Source organism: Astyanax mexicanus, chromosome 3, assembly GCF_023375975.1.
Source record: "Astyanax mexicanus isolate ESR-SI-001 chromosome 3, AstMex3_surface, whole genome shotgun sequence".
Taxonomy (NCBI): Eukaryota; Metazoa; Chordata; class Actinopteri; order Characiformes; family Acestrorhamphidae; genus Astyanax; species Astyanax mexicanus.
Genome location: NC_064410.1, coordinates 51,479,225 through 51,492,852, shown reverse-complemented (window position 1 = coordinate 51,492,852; position 13,628 = coordinate 51,479,225). Strand labels below are relative to the sequence as shown.

Here is a 13,628-nt window from a genome sequence, read left to right as displayed (position 1 = left end):
ATTGAATTTTAATCTATCTATTTGCGTCTTTTTCTAAACATAAAATTATTTTTGTCCATTATTATTATAATTTTACCTTTTAATGTGTAAAATATAATAAAAATAAAACCAAATAGAAAAAATATATTTTAATTTCATTCATTATTATTTAATTATTTTCAAAACAAAAATGCAAACCAATCTTTATTTTATTTTATTATAATTTTTTATTTTTTATAAAAGGCCTGATCGTAGCGTGCGCGCGCTCTCGCGCGGGTCTCCATCCTCCCCTCCCCTGCTCTTCCTCCCCTCCACACACACACACACACACACACACACACACCTCCTCCTCCTCCTCTTCCTCCTGCCCCTCGTCTGCTCCTCAGATGGTTGAGTCCTCGCTGAGGTTGCCGCGCCTCCCGAGCGCCCGCGCTTCACTCGGAGCCGTGAGCGCGCGCCGAGCACAACCGCTGCACGAGAGCATGAGAGCGCACGCCGTCGCCGCCTCCGCCGCGGGACGCCGCGCCACAGCGACGGACGGCCCGAGCCTTTCCGCGAGAGGATGGATTAAATGCGCCCGAGAGGACGTCCACCGAGCTGCGAGCATGAGGATTAAAAACGGAGTTACGCTCGGGAGTCTCGTGCTTTTCATGCTGGTCACGTGCGCGCGCGGTGAGTACGAAGAGGCGCAGGAACGCAAATGAGGGTTTAAGGGTTTATGTATGTATGATGTGGCACCTGGGCTTACCTGTTTAGAGAGCGAGGCGCGAACGAGGGGTGATGCTGCTTTAGTGTGTGTGTGTTTGTGCATTCACGTGTGTGTGTGTGTGTGTGTGTGGTGCTGGAGAAGGTGGAGGAATAGGACGGAGGGCTCGGGATGCTCAATGCGGGCACCGAGAGATGCAGGATGCTCTATGGCTGAGAGAGGTTGAGCTGTAAGGCTAAGCTCGCGCTTGTGATTGGAACAGAGTGTACAGTCTGATTCGGTTTGGTCTGGTCTAACGCATAAGGACATCTTTATCGTTTCTCTTATTCACGCGCTGCTTCTTTACACCTTTTCCGAGGTTCATGTCGAGCGTTCTGACAACACACACCAACACACACACACACACACACACACAAACACCCACACACACCCCGCTCAGCTTCAGCATCAGAACTGCTCCAAAATAGAGAGATAGAGATGGAGATGTGCATACAATATAACATATATATTACACACTGTTCTTGTCACTGGTATGTCTATAGTATATACGGAGGTATATATAGTATATGTATTCTCTCTTATTCCCAGCCTGAACCCCTTTCCTCTTCTCTAGTGTAGGCAGATGAGCCGCAAGGTGATGGGGAGGGGGTGGCAGTAAGAGGATGGATGGGAGGGGGGGGGGGTGTCAGCCAAGCTAAAACAAGCACTTATTTACAGTTCCAACCATCAGAACTCACGCGCCCTGTCCAAAATAAGCCTGCCTGTTCTGTGAACGCAGGAGCGCCTCTGCACGGCGCAGCGGAACTGTTGCGCGCCTTCAAACGCGCGCACACGTGAGAAGCCAAGACGCACGCTGACACCTGTCCGCACGCGCTCGCACCGAACCAGCTTGCCCGTGCAGTGTTTAAAACAGGCCCGGCAGGAGGAGGAAAGCAGCAGTCAGAAGTGTGATGGGGTGTGTGTGTGTGTGTTAGGAGTGTGGGAGCACCGCTAGAACAGGGAGTTAAGGCTGCTTTAGAAGTTCAGCTACAGAAGAGCTGCTGCTTGTCTAAGCTGGTCAAGCTGTTCAGGTGTTTGAGGGGATGGATGGAAGGATGGATGGATGTGTGGGGTGGAGGCAGTGATGATGCACAGGGCAGCAGGAGCAGTGCAGCAGTGGCAGATTATCATCATCATCATCGTCATTATTCAAATAATCATTATCATTGGCTGTTTTATAGATCAAAGCCAAAAAGGGAGTTGGGAGAAAAGACATGCGTCATCAAAAACGCGCATAGATAGAGGTACCAGTTGACTGGTACTGGACTATATATATATATATATATATATATATATATATATATATATATATATATATATATATATATATATATTAGTAGCACTAGTCAGTCAACTGGTCTGTTGTGTATGTATAATGTAGTATAGATAGATAGATAGATAGATAGATAGGTAGGGTCACAGTACATGTATCAGTTTAACACTGGTAAATTTACTGTGTAGACATACTTGCGTATTGCATCATGTATATACTGGGTCATCTACGTCTATTTATGTATGTAAAGAGAGACTGCAATAGATTATTAATTGTACACATACACAGTGTTATATATATATATATATATATATATATATATATATATATATATATATATATATATATATATATATATATATAGAGAGAGAGAGAGAGAGAGAGAGAGAGAGAGAGAGAGAGAGAGAGAGAGAGATGAACAACTGATATGTCTATGATATGTCTATAATATATAGTATGTATACACATATATATACACATACGCGTTTTTGTATATACACGGGAATAACAGCTACTGGAGGATGAAGCTGCTGTCTCGCTGCCTGATAAGGCGTCGCGTGGTGGCGGTGTGAAGATCCCAAGGATAATTAATGCTATCCGGACTTAACGTGTGTATGTCAGAAAGAGGGAGAGGGAGCGCGTGCACTTTAATGGAATCTCCTTACAGCCGTTCTCGCGCATATTGTTGATCATGTAGAGCAGCGTGATGCTAATGAAATGATCCAATTTAAGATCAGTCCATTCTGCCGGTGCTCGGCCGCGGGAACGCGCTTCCCCACAGCCCGTCTGCGCGGAGATCCCTAGAAACCCAACCGCACGGATTTAGCCAGGAGGGCGTGTGAGGCGTACATATGCTACTGCGTCGTACATTACGCCTGAAATCTTCTAGAAAAAAAACACAGCCGAAGCGAGAAGCTCTGATTCAGCGTGATGGAACCATAATGATAAGACCCCCAGTTTATACGCAACAGCATCGTCATAATAAGATCAGATTCACACGTTTCTGAACGCTGAACAAGTCTGAACAAGCTGAAGCCCAACCACTTAACCAACACAGGTGGTTCTTCTGTCCTCTATCTGCTGTTACAATACAGTGCAGACAGTTGTGTGTTTATTGAAGGAGTATGACTGCTGTGTGCTCTGAACCACCACTGTTTAGCTTATAATAAAAATACATATCCAGCCTATAGAGTCAGACTTCAGAGCATTGCATGGAGTGTCAGTGTATTTTCTTATGGTCTATCCATTTCACTGCAGCAGCTATTTATTGCTGGATGAACATGGGGCTAATATATTTATGGGTCATTATAGAATCCTGTACCTTTTGGTACTTTCAAATAAATGGCTATTCATCATATTTAAAGTACTTCAGACTAGAATAACTCATAATTTTCATACATTTTCAATTTTATGTGTGTCTCCACCCTGTCAAGGTACATGACAAGGTGAATAATTTAAGCGAAAATTGACATGTAATTAAAAAAATGTGGTTGATCTCAAGTTACAAATCTTTTGAATTGTTTGTGGTGATCTTGTTCTGTATCAAAGATACATTTTTATTTTCTAAAATTCTTTTATATCACTATTTTACTATTACAAGGTGCAAAGTTTTTTTATTATTTTTTATTTTGATCAGGGTTACTTTCCTAAAAGAGCGATTATCTAAAGACAATTCTTGGATATTTATACTTTTTAAATTTTTGTATTTAACAATTTTAAAGAACCATTGAACTTCACCAGGCAGACTATAAGTACATTACAGTATAAATTAACATTAATCTATATTTGTAATGTATTCAATCAAATAAAATCTCGAAATAAGTGTTGTTACACAGAGTTTGTATAAAATATATCTGCAGACACAAAAAATGTAATATTTATATTAACTCATAAACATATACATCCCATCCAATCAACCCTTCCTTGAAGTAACACTCAGTGTTAGTCTTCATGCTCTGGGATGTTCTTTTCTACTCTCTGTCACAGATTTCCAAGCAGTTCTTTTGAAGTCATCGTAATCTCCTCCATTACGCTCCAAATGTTGAGGCTGACCCCAGATCAGCAGCTAGAGGCAGAATGTGTCTACATCATGTTGAGCATATGGGCCCACTGAGAAAGAGCCTCAAGGGGACAGATTAATAGCAGGGAAGAGGGATCGTGTTTGGGATCAGTGATTTGTCCCATGGCTGTATGATCGAACACATTGGTGTCTGTGTGTGCGCGTGCGTGCGTGCGTGCGTGTGTGTGGAAGTACGTGCGCACTACTTTTTTCTCTTCGCCTGAAAGAAGGCTTTCAATCTCCATGAAGCGATGTGGCTGTTGGAGGCAGGTGCGGAGCAGGGCTATTAGACTCCCCAGATGTCTTCAGTCAAATAGATTTCAGGGGCTGCTGCTGCTGCTGCTGCTGTTACTGGGAGAACTGTACAGCGACCAGTATGTGCTTCAGCACTGTACTGTTTGTGTATATGAGGGCACAAGCGAGACACCCGGGAGCTCTTGCGTGAATTTGCAGTGGCTGGGTGCAGGCATAAGGGTTGTTATAAGTGGCTGTGTAAGTGTGTGTGTGTGGACTCCTTTCAGTGCACAAGTATTTAGCATTTTCTATCGATTGACAAATGGCAAGCTTCACTGGTGGGAAATTGAACACCCCCGACAAAATGAATCTAATTACCCTGCGCTTTCCTTTCCTGTTTCCCCCTGCAAGTATGACATAAAGACTTAAAAATATTGCTTGTGAAGAGAATATGCAAAGGAGGACAGCTGACGACCTTTCTGTCCCACAGAACCGGCCTCCTCTAGTTCCCACGGCTGCGAGCACATAAACATGCATCACCTCTTCACCCTTTGAGAACAGAATCGATCCGAGTACGAACGATACTCTCCAGATAGCAGGGGCTTGCATGGATGCTTTGTGCTCTGTGGCTTGCTAGCTATACATCACTAACAGTTTTGGCTGCTTGCGAGTTTGGAATTATTAAAGCTTCCCTGGAAGGCAGCCACTGTTACAGAATTTGTTCAAGACCATGGAAATATATACAGACCAAAAAGTTACTGGTATAAGTATGAGGCACAACAGGAACAGTAGAATTACAAGAACTGCTGAACATCTATGGATGGTACAATTCTGGTAAATACAGTGACATTCCAAATTAAAATAAATTAAACACCTGTCTATGTTGTGAGGAGTTATCTTGTGAGGTTGAGCACTTGCCAGCATGCCCAAGGCAAGGCAAGGCAATGTTAATTAGCGGAGTTTAAGTTTGATTGAGGCCTGGTAGTGGCGGCCATATCTGAAGTTCAAAAGACAAACCTGTATACTGGAAGTGCGTCATATAAGGCATCACCACCAACAGTGGACAGCGCTGTGCAGTGGGTGGTAATGATCGTGACCAGTGGCATCTGTAATCTAGAATTGTCCTTGCCAACAGAGTGACAAGAAATCACGTTCACATTAATTGCAAGAGGCCCCACATACACACATCCTACAAATCAGGGTATTTTAGCTTCTGTGGAATATAGTACGGTACCAAATTATACCCTTTGAACTTTGGCGTGTCAGTGTACTTAAAATGACATTTTGTTTTTTTGTGAGATAATGTGTATTACATGTCAGGCAGCCCGTACTGCAAGTAACACATTCAGAAAGCTTTTCCGAAATGAATTATACATGACTGGGCAAAAGAAAGGAGCAGATTGTAATGGGTTTAACATCTAACCATGATGAGGACGCTATGAGACGCATTGCTTTCTGGCCATGTGGCTATTTTTGGAGAAAACGCTCACAGCATCTTCACAAAAGTATTATATCCTTGTCTTTCCTGTCATATCATCTGTCTACACGTTTTTAATCATTCTGTCTTCAGGGACATCACCTGCTCCCCCTAAATACAGCTTCTCCATCGCAGTGATGGGGAAGGCCATGGAGTATATCTTGAAGAGTGACAGATTCATATTCAACACTGTGATTAAAGAGGGGCAGTCACTCACAGGCTGTTCCCGTGGGTTTCATTAGGTTATTGTGTAACAGTTGTCAACAAGTATTCATGTTGTTAACTGCGCAAAGCTTATCCAGCAGGCAACCACTGAAGAACTACATCTTAATTATGATGAACCAGGCCTCCAGTGCTTTGTAAATGTACATTTAAATGTGCAACTATGAGCATTGTAATATACACTGAGAACATTCATTAGTCAGCCAAAACATTAAACATACTGCCTAAGAATAGGGTTGCAGTGGGTATATCTTGGTATATCTTGGTATATTGTGGTAAGATTATTGTTTGCTTTTACATTTGCTTAATACGGGTGTTGGAAAAAAATTAACTAAACAGAACATCCCATCAATTTGTTAGTATGTTCAGAGTTTAAAATATAAACAATAAATCGATTAGTTGAGAAATCAGCAGATTTATCTATAAGCAAAAAAAAAGGCAAAAAAAGCTTTATTTATATCTTTATTTATTCATTGAGAGTTTTAACTGTAGCGAAGGGTCATAATATATAAGTATAGTAATAGAAAAAGAACAACACGCGGAAGGATTGTGAAATACTGCTGTGATGATGTGATATTGTAAAACTACAATATTTTTGAGACCAATATCGTACCATGAAGGTCTTTAAAAGACCATTGCAACCTAATTGGCTAATTCTGTTCTCCTACATGCCAGTAAAACAGTTCCCATTAAAGCATGTTCTCCAAAAGGCCTCTGAACGTGTCCTGTTTTATCTGGATTTTGAAATACTCAGACCCTAGTCATCTAGCCGTCACAATATGGCTCATGTCAAGGTCGCTCAATTTCTTAAGCTTGCCCATTTCTTTTACTTCCAAGACATCAAGTCCTCAAGCCTGGACTGTTCCCTTGATACTCAATATATCCCGGCCGTTGACAGATGCTGCTGTAACCAGATAATCAATGTAATTCACTTCACCTGTCAGTGGTTTTAATGTTATAGCTGATAGGTAAAAGATTGGTGCTAAGGGGAATGCCTTCAATAACCTTTGGTTAAATATTGACAGTGACATCTGACCAACCTTAGCAGGAAAGCTTCCAGTCCTTGAGAGGAACCAAGGGGCGTCCCAATTGGATACAACACACTAATACTATGAAGTATATACCATATATTAACCTTACTAGTGAGGTTTGGCAGGCTAGATAATAACATTTTTAACATTTCAACCAATTTAGTACTAAATAGAATTTAAAACAGAAATTAATAATAATAATAATAATAATAATAATAATAATAATAAATATTCCAATCATGAGTGGCTACTTTTGCATGGAATAATATGGAATAATAGGGTCCAGTGTAACTACTGGACTACAAAACAAACAGATTTGAGGATGCATCATGGCTATCTGAATATAATATATCTTTGACACTTTTATCTATATTTCTCTTACATTCTACACACTATAAAACTAGTTAGTATTACTCATTAGAATGCAATAGGGATGCTTAAGAGACCCAGTCTTCGACATTGAAATCATAAAACTATGATGCAAAAAAGGATTTTCATGAACCATACTGATCTATCCGCACCAAGAGCCATGAGATAAGACAATGCCTATATGATACACACACACAGTATATCAGATTATCAATTATGCTCAATAGAATAACATGGTAGGTAGGGGGTTCCATATGAGTATAAGTCAGGATTACCTTCTATAAGCAGGTTAGGAGTTCACGCAGAGATTGGCAGTCATGAAACTAATTACAAATCATGACAGGAGTTCTAGGGAGAGGGATGTAATGATAGACTATTCATTAAAATCTCTAGGGCATCCAGATGAGAGTTTTTCATCACAGCAGGAAGCTGAATGGCACACGGAAGCAGCTCTAAAGTGATCAAGCAGGTCCGCAGGGAAGGATAGGGAAGGATATAAAGGAAAACACTTTCTATATTGAGACATATTGTAAGGGACGGTGTTTCTACAGTGAATTAAAAAACAAAAAGCTGACAAACTTTAATAATGAAAGTTTGAGTGGAGTTGAGTGTTTTGTCACTCAACTCCACTGTAACCTTTAAAATATTCTTTCCTAAATTATGGCTTTACAATATTTCAAAAAAATATATTTTGTTTTTCTGCAGTATATTACAATATTTAGTTATAGGACATTTTAACAAGTAAGAAATCAATGACACAACATGCCATTAGGTTGATAAAATAAATAATATTACAATCGGGAGATCGCTGGTTTGAATCCCAGTCATGTTGCTTGCAATCAGCTGCCGAAGCCCTGAGATGACGCTCTCTCCCCACATCACTCCAAAGGGTGATGTCGATCAGCACAAGGCGTCTGTAAGCTGATGTATCAGAACCCAGTCGCCGCGCTTTCCTCCGAGTGCACTGTGATGCTACTTGGCGATGGCTGTCTTTACATGTATCGGAGGAGGCATGTGCTAGTCTTCACCCTCCTGGCATTAGGGCATTGCTAGGGATAGGGGGAGTCCTAATGAGTGGGTAGGGTAATTGGCCTTGTAAATTGGAGAGAAAATGGGGTAAATTAGTGGCTCCAAAAATATATATATTATTTGGGACATATATTCTGAATTCGATAGATACACTATTTTGCCATAAAATATACATTTGCCTACATTGTGTTTTAATGTTCTTGAGCTAATCTGAAAGTCACATGATCTCTGTACACTATGTAACTGAGCGAGTAGCTTTCTGTCCCAGTCTCTTCCCCTTTGTTATAATACCACTGACAGTTGACTGTGAAATATTTAGTAGTGAGGACATTTAACAACTGGAATTGCTATAGCATAATTTGATATAAATAAAGCTGCAGTAGTACCAACCATATCATTGCATGACTGACATAATTTAATGCCTAGCAGCTCAACACAAAGATTATGTTTGTTTGTTACTATCTGGACTGTATCATGATATGATTTAATTGCATTTCAATTTAGTCGCATTGAATTCTGATTGCTGTGTGTTACAGAATATGCAGTTTTGTTTGTAGTGCAGCAATTATTACTGGTGTTTCAGATGTTTTGTTAGCTTATACATTTTTACTGCTTTAGGGTGGCTCAGATGTGTCTGAGGAACAACACCTGAAATGGGATTTGAATTTGTCTTGTGTGTGTTCACATTTGGATTTTTATGTGGCTTGGACTTGGTATATAATCCTGATTCTCAAGATGCATAAAGTGACTAGGTTTAAATGCAGGGTTTTATACAAAGAGAACCTACCACTGTTAAATATTTGGTCTAATCATAATATATCAAAATATTCTAGATAATTTCCATTAATTTGGCAACATAGCCAGTAGGGGGCTGCAGATAGAGGCTGTAGTTCTTTGAATGTAACAGTCTAAAAGCTTTAGAAAAATTGAGAGATTTCAAATGTTTTAGAAAGATGGAATGGCAGCACACAGACTGATGGTCAAATTAGGGCTCTTTCCTTTATATAGTGTGTGAGCTTCAGGGTCATGCTCATGCTCCTGCCAGTCTGGCAGGGGTGCAAGGCTTCTGGAGTGTCTTCAGACAGCTGTGTCAGAAATGTCATCTGATTAGGAACCTGTGTGTGTTGGCCAGGCTGTCTCTCCGTACAGTTCATTCACAGCTTTAACTGTCAGGAGCATGTATCCTACTCTTCAATCCCATGCTGAGGTTTCGTGACCTCTCAATTCTCCAGAGCTACAGAAGAAGGAAACCATGTTTATTTAACTAGATTCTGGGTTGTGTACCACCACAGCAATTGTAGCAATGGAGGCGCTTACCACAGGATTGATACAGATACTGACAATAGGTTGTAAAAGCATTGTCTTGTATCTTTTTTGGCTTTTCAGAACGGGTTACTGTCTTTTTTGCAGAACAGTACTGCATCTTCCAACAAGTATGCAGCTATGTTTTAGGCTAAACTAATTATTCTGCTCACCACACATAGTCTCATGCCTGCTGAAAAATTCAGATAAAGACCAAGTTTTTGCTGGTAGCTGGTTTTGCGTGGTGTAAGATGGCCTTTGTTGTTGAAGGTGGACGAAAATGGCTGCTATTTCAGGAAAAAAAACATACCTAATACTGATTAGCTAGCTGGTTTGTCAGCTTTTGATCACCATTGAGTAGATTGCTTTAGATTATGGCCATTCCTAGTAATGTTGATCATACTTGTAGACCAGATAAACCATCAAACCCATACCCAAGAGCCAAGATGGTTAACCAGATTAAACATCTTAAACAGCAGCTATTGATGCTTTTTTAAGCAGGGATGTAAAAATGTCCTTGTGTCAGAATTATGTACAAGTGCATTTAGGCCATACAGCCTGTACATCAGTGTGGCCCATGCTATATTTAGCCAATTCTTGGCAGACATCCTAGACTTGCCTGACCTAGACCTTTGTCCTCTCCAGAATGCCCATGACCATTATTACATTGGGCCAATAATGAGTGCCAGCCTTTTCTGGGTCACCAACTTTGGGTGGAGACATGACACAAGACCTCTTCTGAAGAGCAGCAACCCGAGACGGAGAAGACGTAATCTCTCACAAGCTGTCAGTGAAGCAGCATGGCACAGATTCACAGGGGAGAGGTCCAGTCAGGAGGCATTCACTGACCTTTCACCTCGAGGACACCAGTGTGAAGTAGCTTGAATGGTGGTTCACTTTTACCTTTCTTTTTCCTGCTGCATTGTTCCAGCCTAAAGAGTGTTTAATACAGTCAGTGATATATCGTTGCTCTTATTGTTTCACAAGGGAGCCTTGTTTGCCATCTCCGCTCATGCTGGGCTGCTTGGTGAAGAGGGAATACGGTTGTCTGAGCAATCTGGAATGTCTTAAATCGGATCTGTCTCATGCCACGTGTATGTGCCAATTTTTACAAAGCTCCTTTACACTCTTCCCCCAAACAGCTCCTCCCATCAAGTCTTGTTTTCCTTTCATTGATGACAGAAATTAAGGATATCTCTATGGGACATGTTTCCAGACATAGCTGGAGCTTAGTTATGGGATAAATTTCTAATTAGCTAATGCGGATTTTCCATCCAATACCCACAGTGTTTTTAATCCAGGAAAAAGTCGCAATGGGTGTGTTAAAAACCTGGAAACTGTGGCTCTAAAGCGCGGCTCTAAAAAACAGTGCAGAAAACAGAGCAGTCTCAGTGATGTCTCCATTTTGCCTACAGGTAGCAGCAAATGGAAAAACAAAAAAACTCACTGAGGTACCTGTTGTCGGCCAGCGGCCACAGCTGGATGGAGCTTTGGACAAGACCGGCCCCTAACCTTCTGCTCCTGGGTTCCTTTTTGCAACAGTGACCACAGCTGCTTACCCTATGGTCGTACTGATTCATGCCATAAATTAACCAGGCCAGGCTGAGTGTAAAGCAGTGGGCTAACCCATCTTTTGCCACCTTTATGTCATATTAATGAGTCAGAAATGGTGTTTTACTAATAGTAACTTGGCCTAGTTTTCCAAGTCCTGCTCTACAAACATCATTCCTCACCTACTCTGTCATTTGCCAACTCTTGCATGGTAACGCATGGTAATGTATAAAAGTAATCATTATTGTTTTTAAGGCTCACTGCATGCGTTTCAGATGGTGTTTTGAAGAAGGGTTAGGAGTATTTTAAATGTCAGGCTTTGAATTATGGGTATATGAGGTCTAAATGTTCCACACATCTTACAGCTTTTAAAAGGCTTTGAAGCAAAAAGTGAAAAGTATAGGGTTTGTCCAAACATCATATGCTATGGAGCATTCATCTACTAACCAGCAAATTGCCAATCAGACACAGCACGAATACCTTGTTTCTACACTCGCGTCCATTTGATGAGCCTCACTCACCATAAAAAGCACTTTGTGATTCTACAGTTATTGCATATTGTAGTCCACCTGTTTCTCTGTATACTTTATTATCCTATTTCATCTAGTTCTTTAATTGTTAGGACCCTATAGGACCACCTCTGAGTGTTATTTGGGTGGGTTTGGGTTCTTGGTGTAACAGCGTCCTATATCATAATTACATCTCTGCTGTTTGTAACAAACCAAACCGTGTGTAAATCGGGTATAAAATGGTAGAGTTGTGATTATTAAAGGTGTATTAAACACCTTAATCAGTGTAAATTAATGCTCTGTGGAGCGCCAGATAGGAGAGCTTGCTTTGCTGTGCAGCCACCTCTCGTAAAGTGTCCCACAGCGCCACCTGCTGTTCTGGGGCGATGCATTTGTACGAGGGTTGGGTGTATTTGTGAGAAAATCTCAACACGAGTTTGCGACTCTGCTAAAACTGTGCCAAAAGTCACGTGATTTACAAATGGGCTGTGCGTGTTCGTGAGTCATGACACGGTAATGTTTGAAAATAATGTTTTACTTGTTTTATTTATTACTTTTTGCATTTGTAAAACGTGTTATATTTGTTTGTAAAGAGCAATGTATTAGAAAACAGCTGTGTATTTATTTGAAGTTTACATATATATTTACAACCATCAGGTTTTGTGTTTGTAAAACACACCGTGTGTGTTAGAGAGTCGAGTTTTGTATTTGTAAAACGCGTTGTGTTTGTTTGCAAGTAGTATCATATTTACAGAATACGTTTTCTTTATTTGCGTAGTTTTGGCACTAATTTAGCTCCATACTGCTTCATCTTGTAGATGTAAAGTCAGAGACAGAAGTTCATTTGTTGCTGCACAGAGTTATTAAATTAAGGTTTTTGTTGCTAAGGGAGAACAAAATCTACCTACATGGCCCTGTGTGAAAAAGTGTTTGCCAACTTAATTAAAACATGACTGTGGTTTATCACACCTGAGTTCAGTTTCTTCAGCCACACCCAGACCTGATTATTGCCACACCTGTTCTCAATCAATACATTACATAAATAGGACCTGCCTGACAAAGCGACCAAACATACTCAAAATCTAGACATCATGCCAATATCAAAAGAAATTCAGGAACAAATGAGAGAAATTAATTGAGATCTACCAGTATGGAAATGGTTATAAATCTAATTCTAAACATTTGGGACTCCAGTGAACCACAGTGAGAGCCATTATCCAGAGGAGTTTCTGTCCAGAGTAAAATATGGTGGTGGTAGTGTGATGGTCTGGGGCTGTTTTGCTGCTTTAGGACCTGGAAGAGTTGCTGTGAGAAACTCACTGTGTTGTGAAAGACTCATTGCAAGTTGCTGCAATCGCTTGATTGCAGTTGTTTCTGCTAAAGGTGGCCCTAACAGTTTAGGGGGCACGCATTTTTTCACACCATAAGGCCATATTGGTTTGGATTTTTTTCTCCCTTCATTTAACAACTGCACTTTGTGTTTACCTGCGTTGTCTTTGACAAATATTTAAATTTGTTTGATGATCTGAAACATTTAAAAGTGACAAGCATGCAAAAACAAATAAGAATAAGAAAAAAAAAGCGGCAAACAGTTTTTCACACCACTGTGTATCGTCTTTTCAGTGATTGCAGTCGTTGAAAGAACAAATCGAGTGAACGTGTAGATTTTCTGCATGGAGAGTTCAGCCCCTCCGTGTGCGGATATGTTCCACTTCACAGAATATGGATATTATTGGGTAATAAATAAATAGGTACAGACACTCAAGCAAGGAATGAGAAGTGCTTGATCAGTTGAGGCAGTCTTCTAGCGGTCTCACTAAATCTACTTTGTTATCTCATAAATAAATA

General features: G+C 40.6%; 1 protein-coding gene across 5 annotated transcripts in view; it reads left to right on the top strand.

Annotated features, from left to right (window-relative positions):
* The first annotated feature begins 323 nt into the window (after positions 1-323).
* Positions 324-13,628, top strand: part of csmd3b (CUB and Sushi multiple domains 3b) — a 524,461-nt gene continuing 511,156 nt past the window's right edge. For all 5 annotated transcript variants that reach the window (XM_022683312.2, XM_049475470.1, XM_022683311.2 and 2 more), the window contains exon 1: positions 324-651. In XM_022683312.2, coding sequence (XP_022539033.2) covers positions 366-651 — 286 coding nt within the window. In that variant the 5' untranslated portion in view covers positions 324-365. The remainder of the gene's footprint in view (positions 652-13,628) is intronic.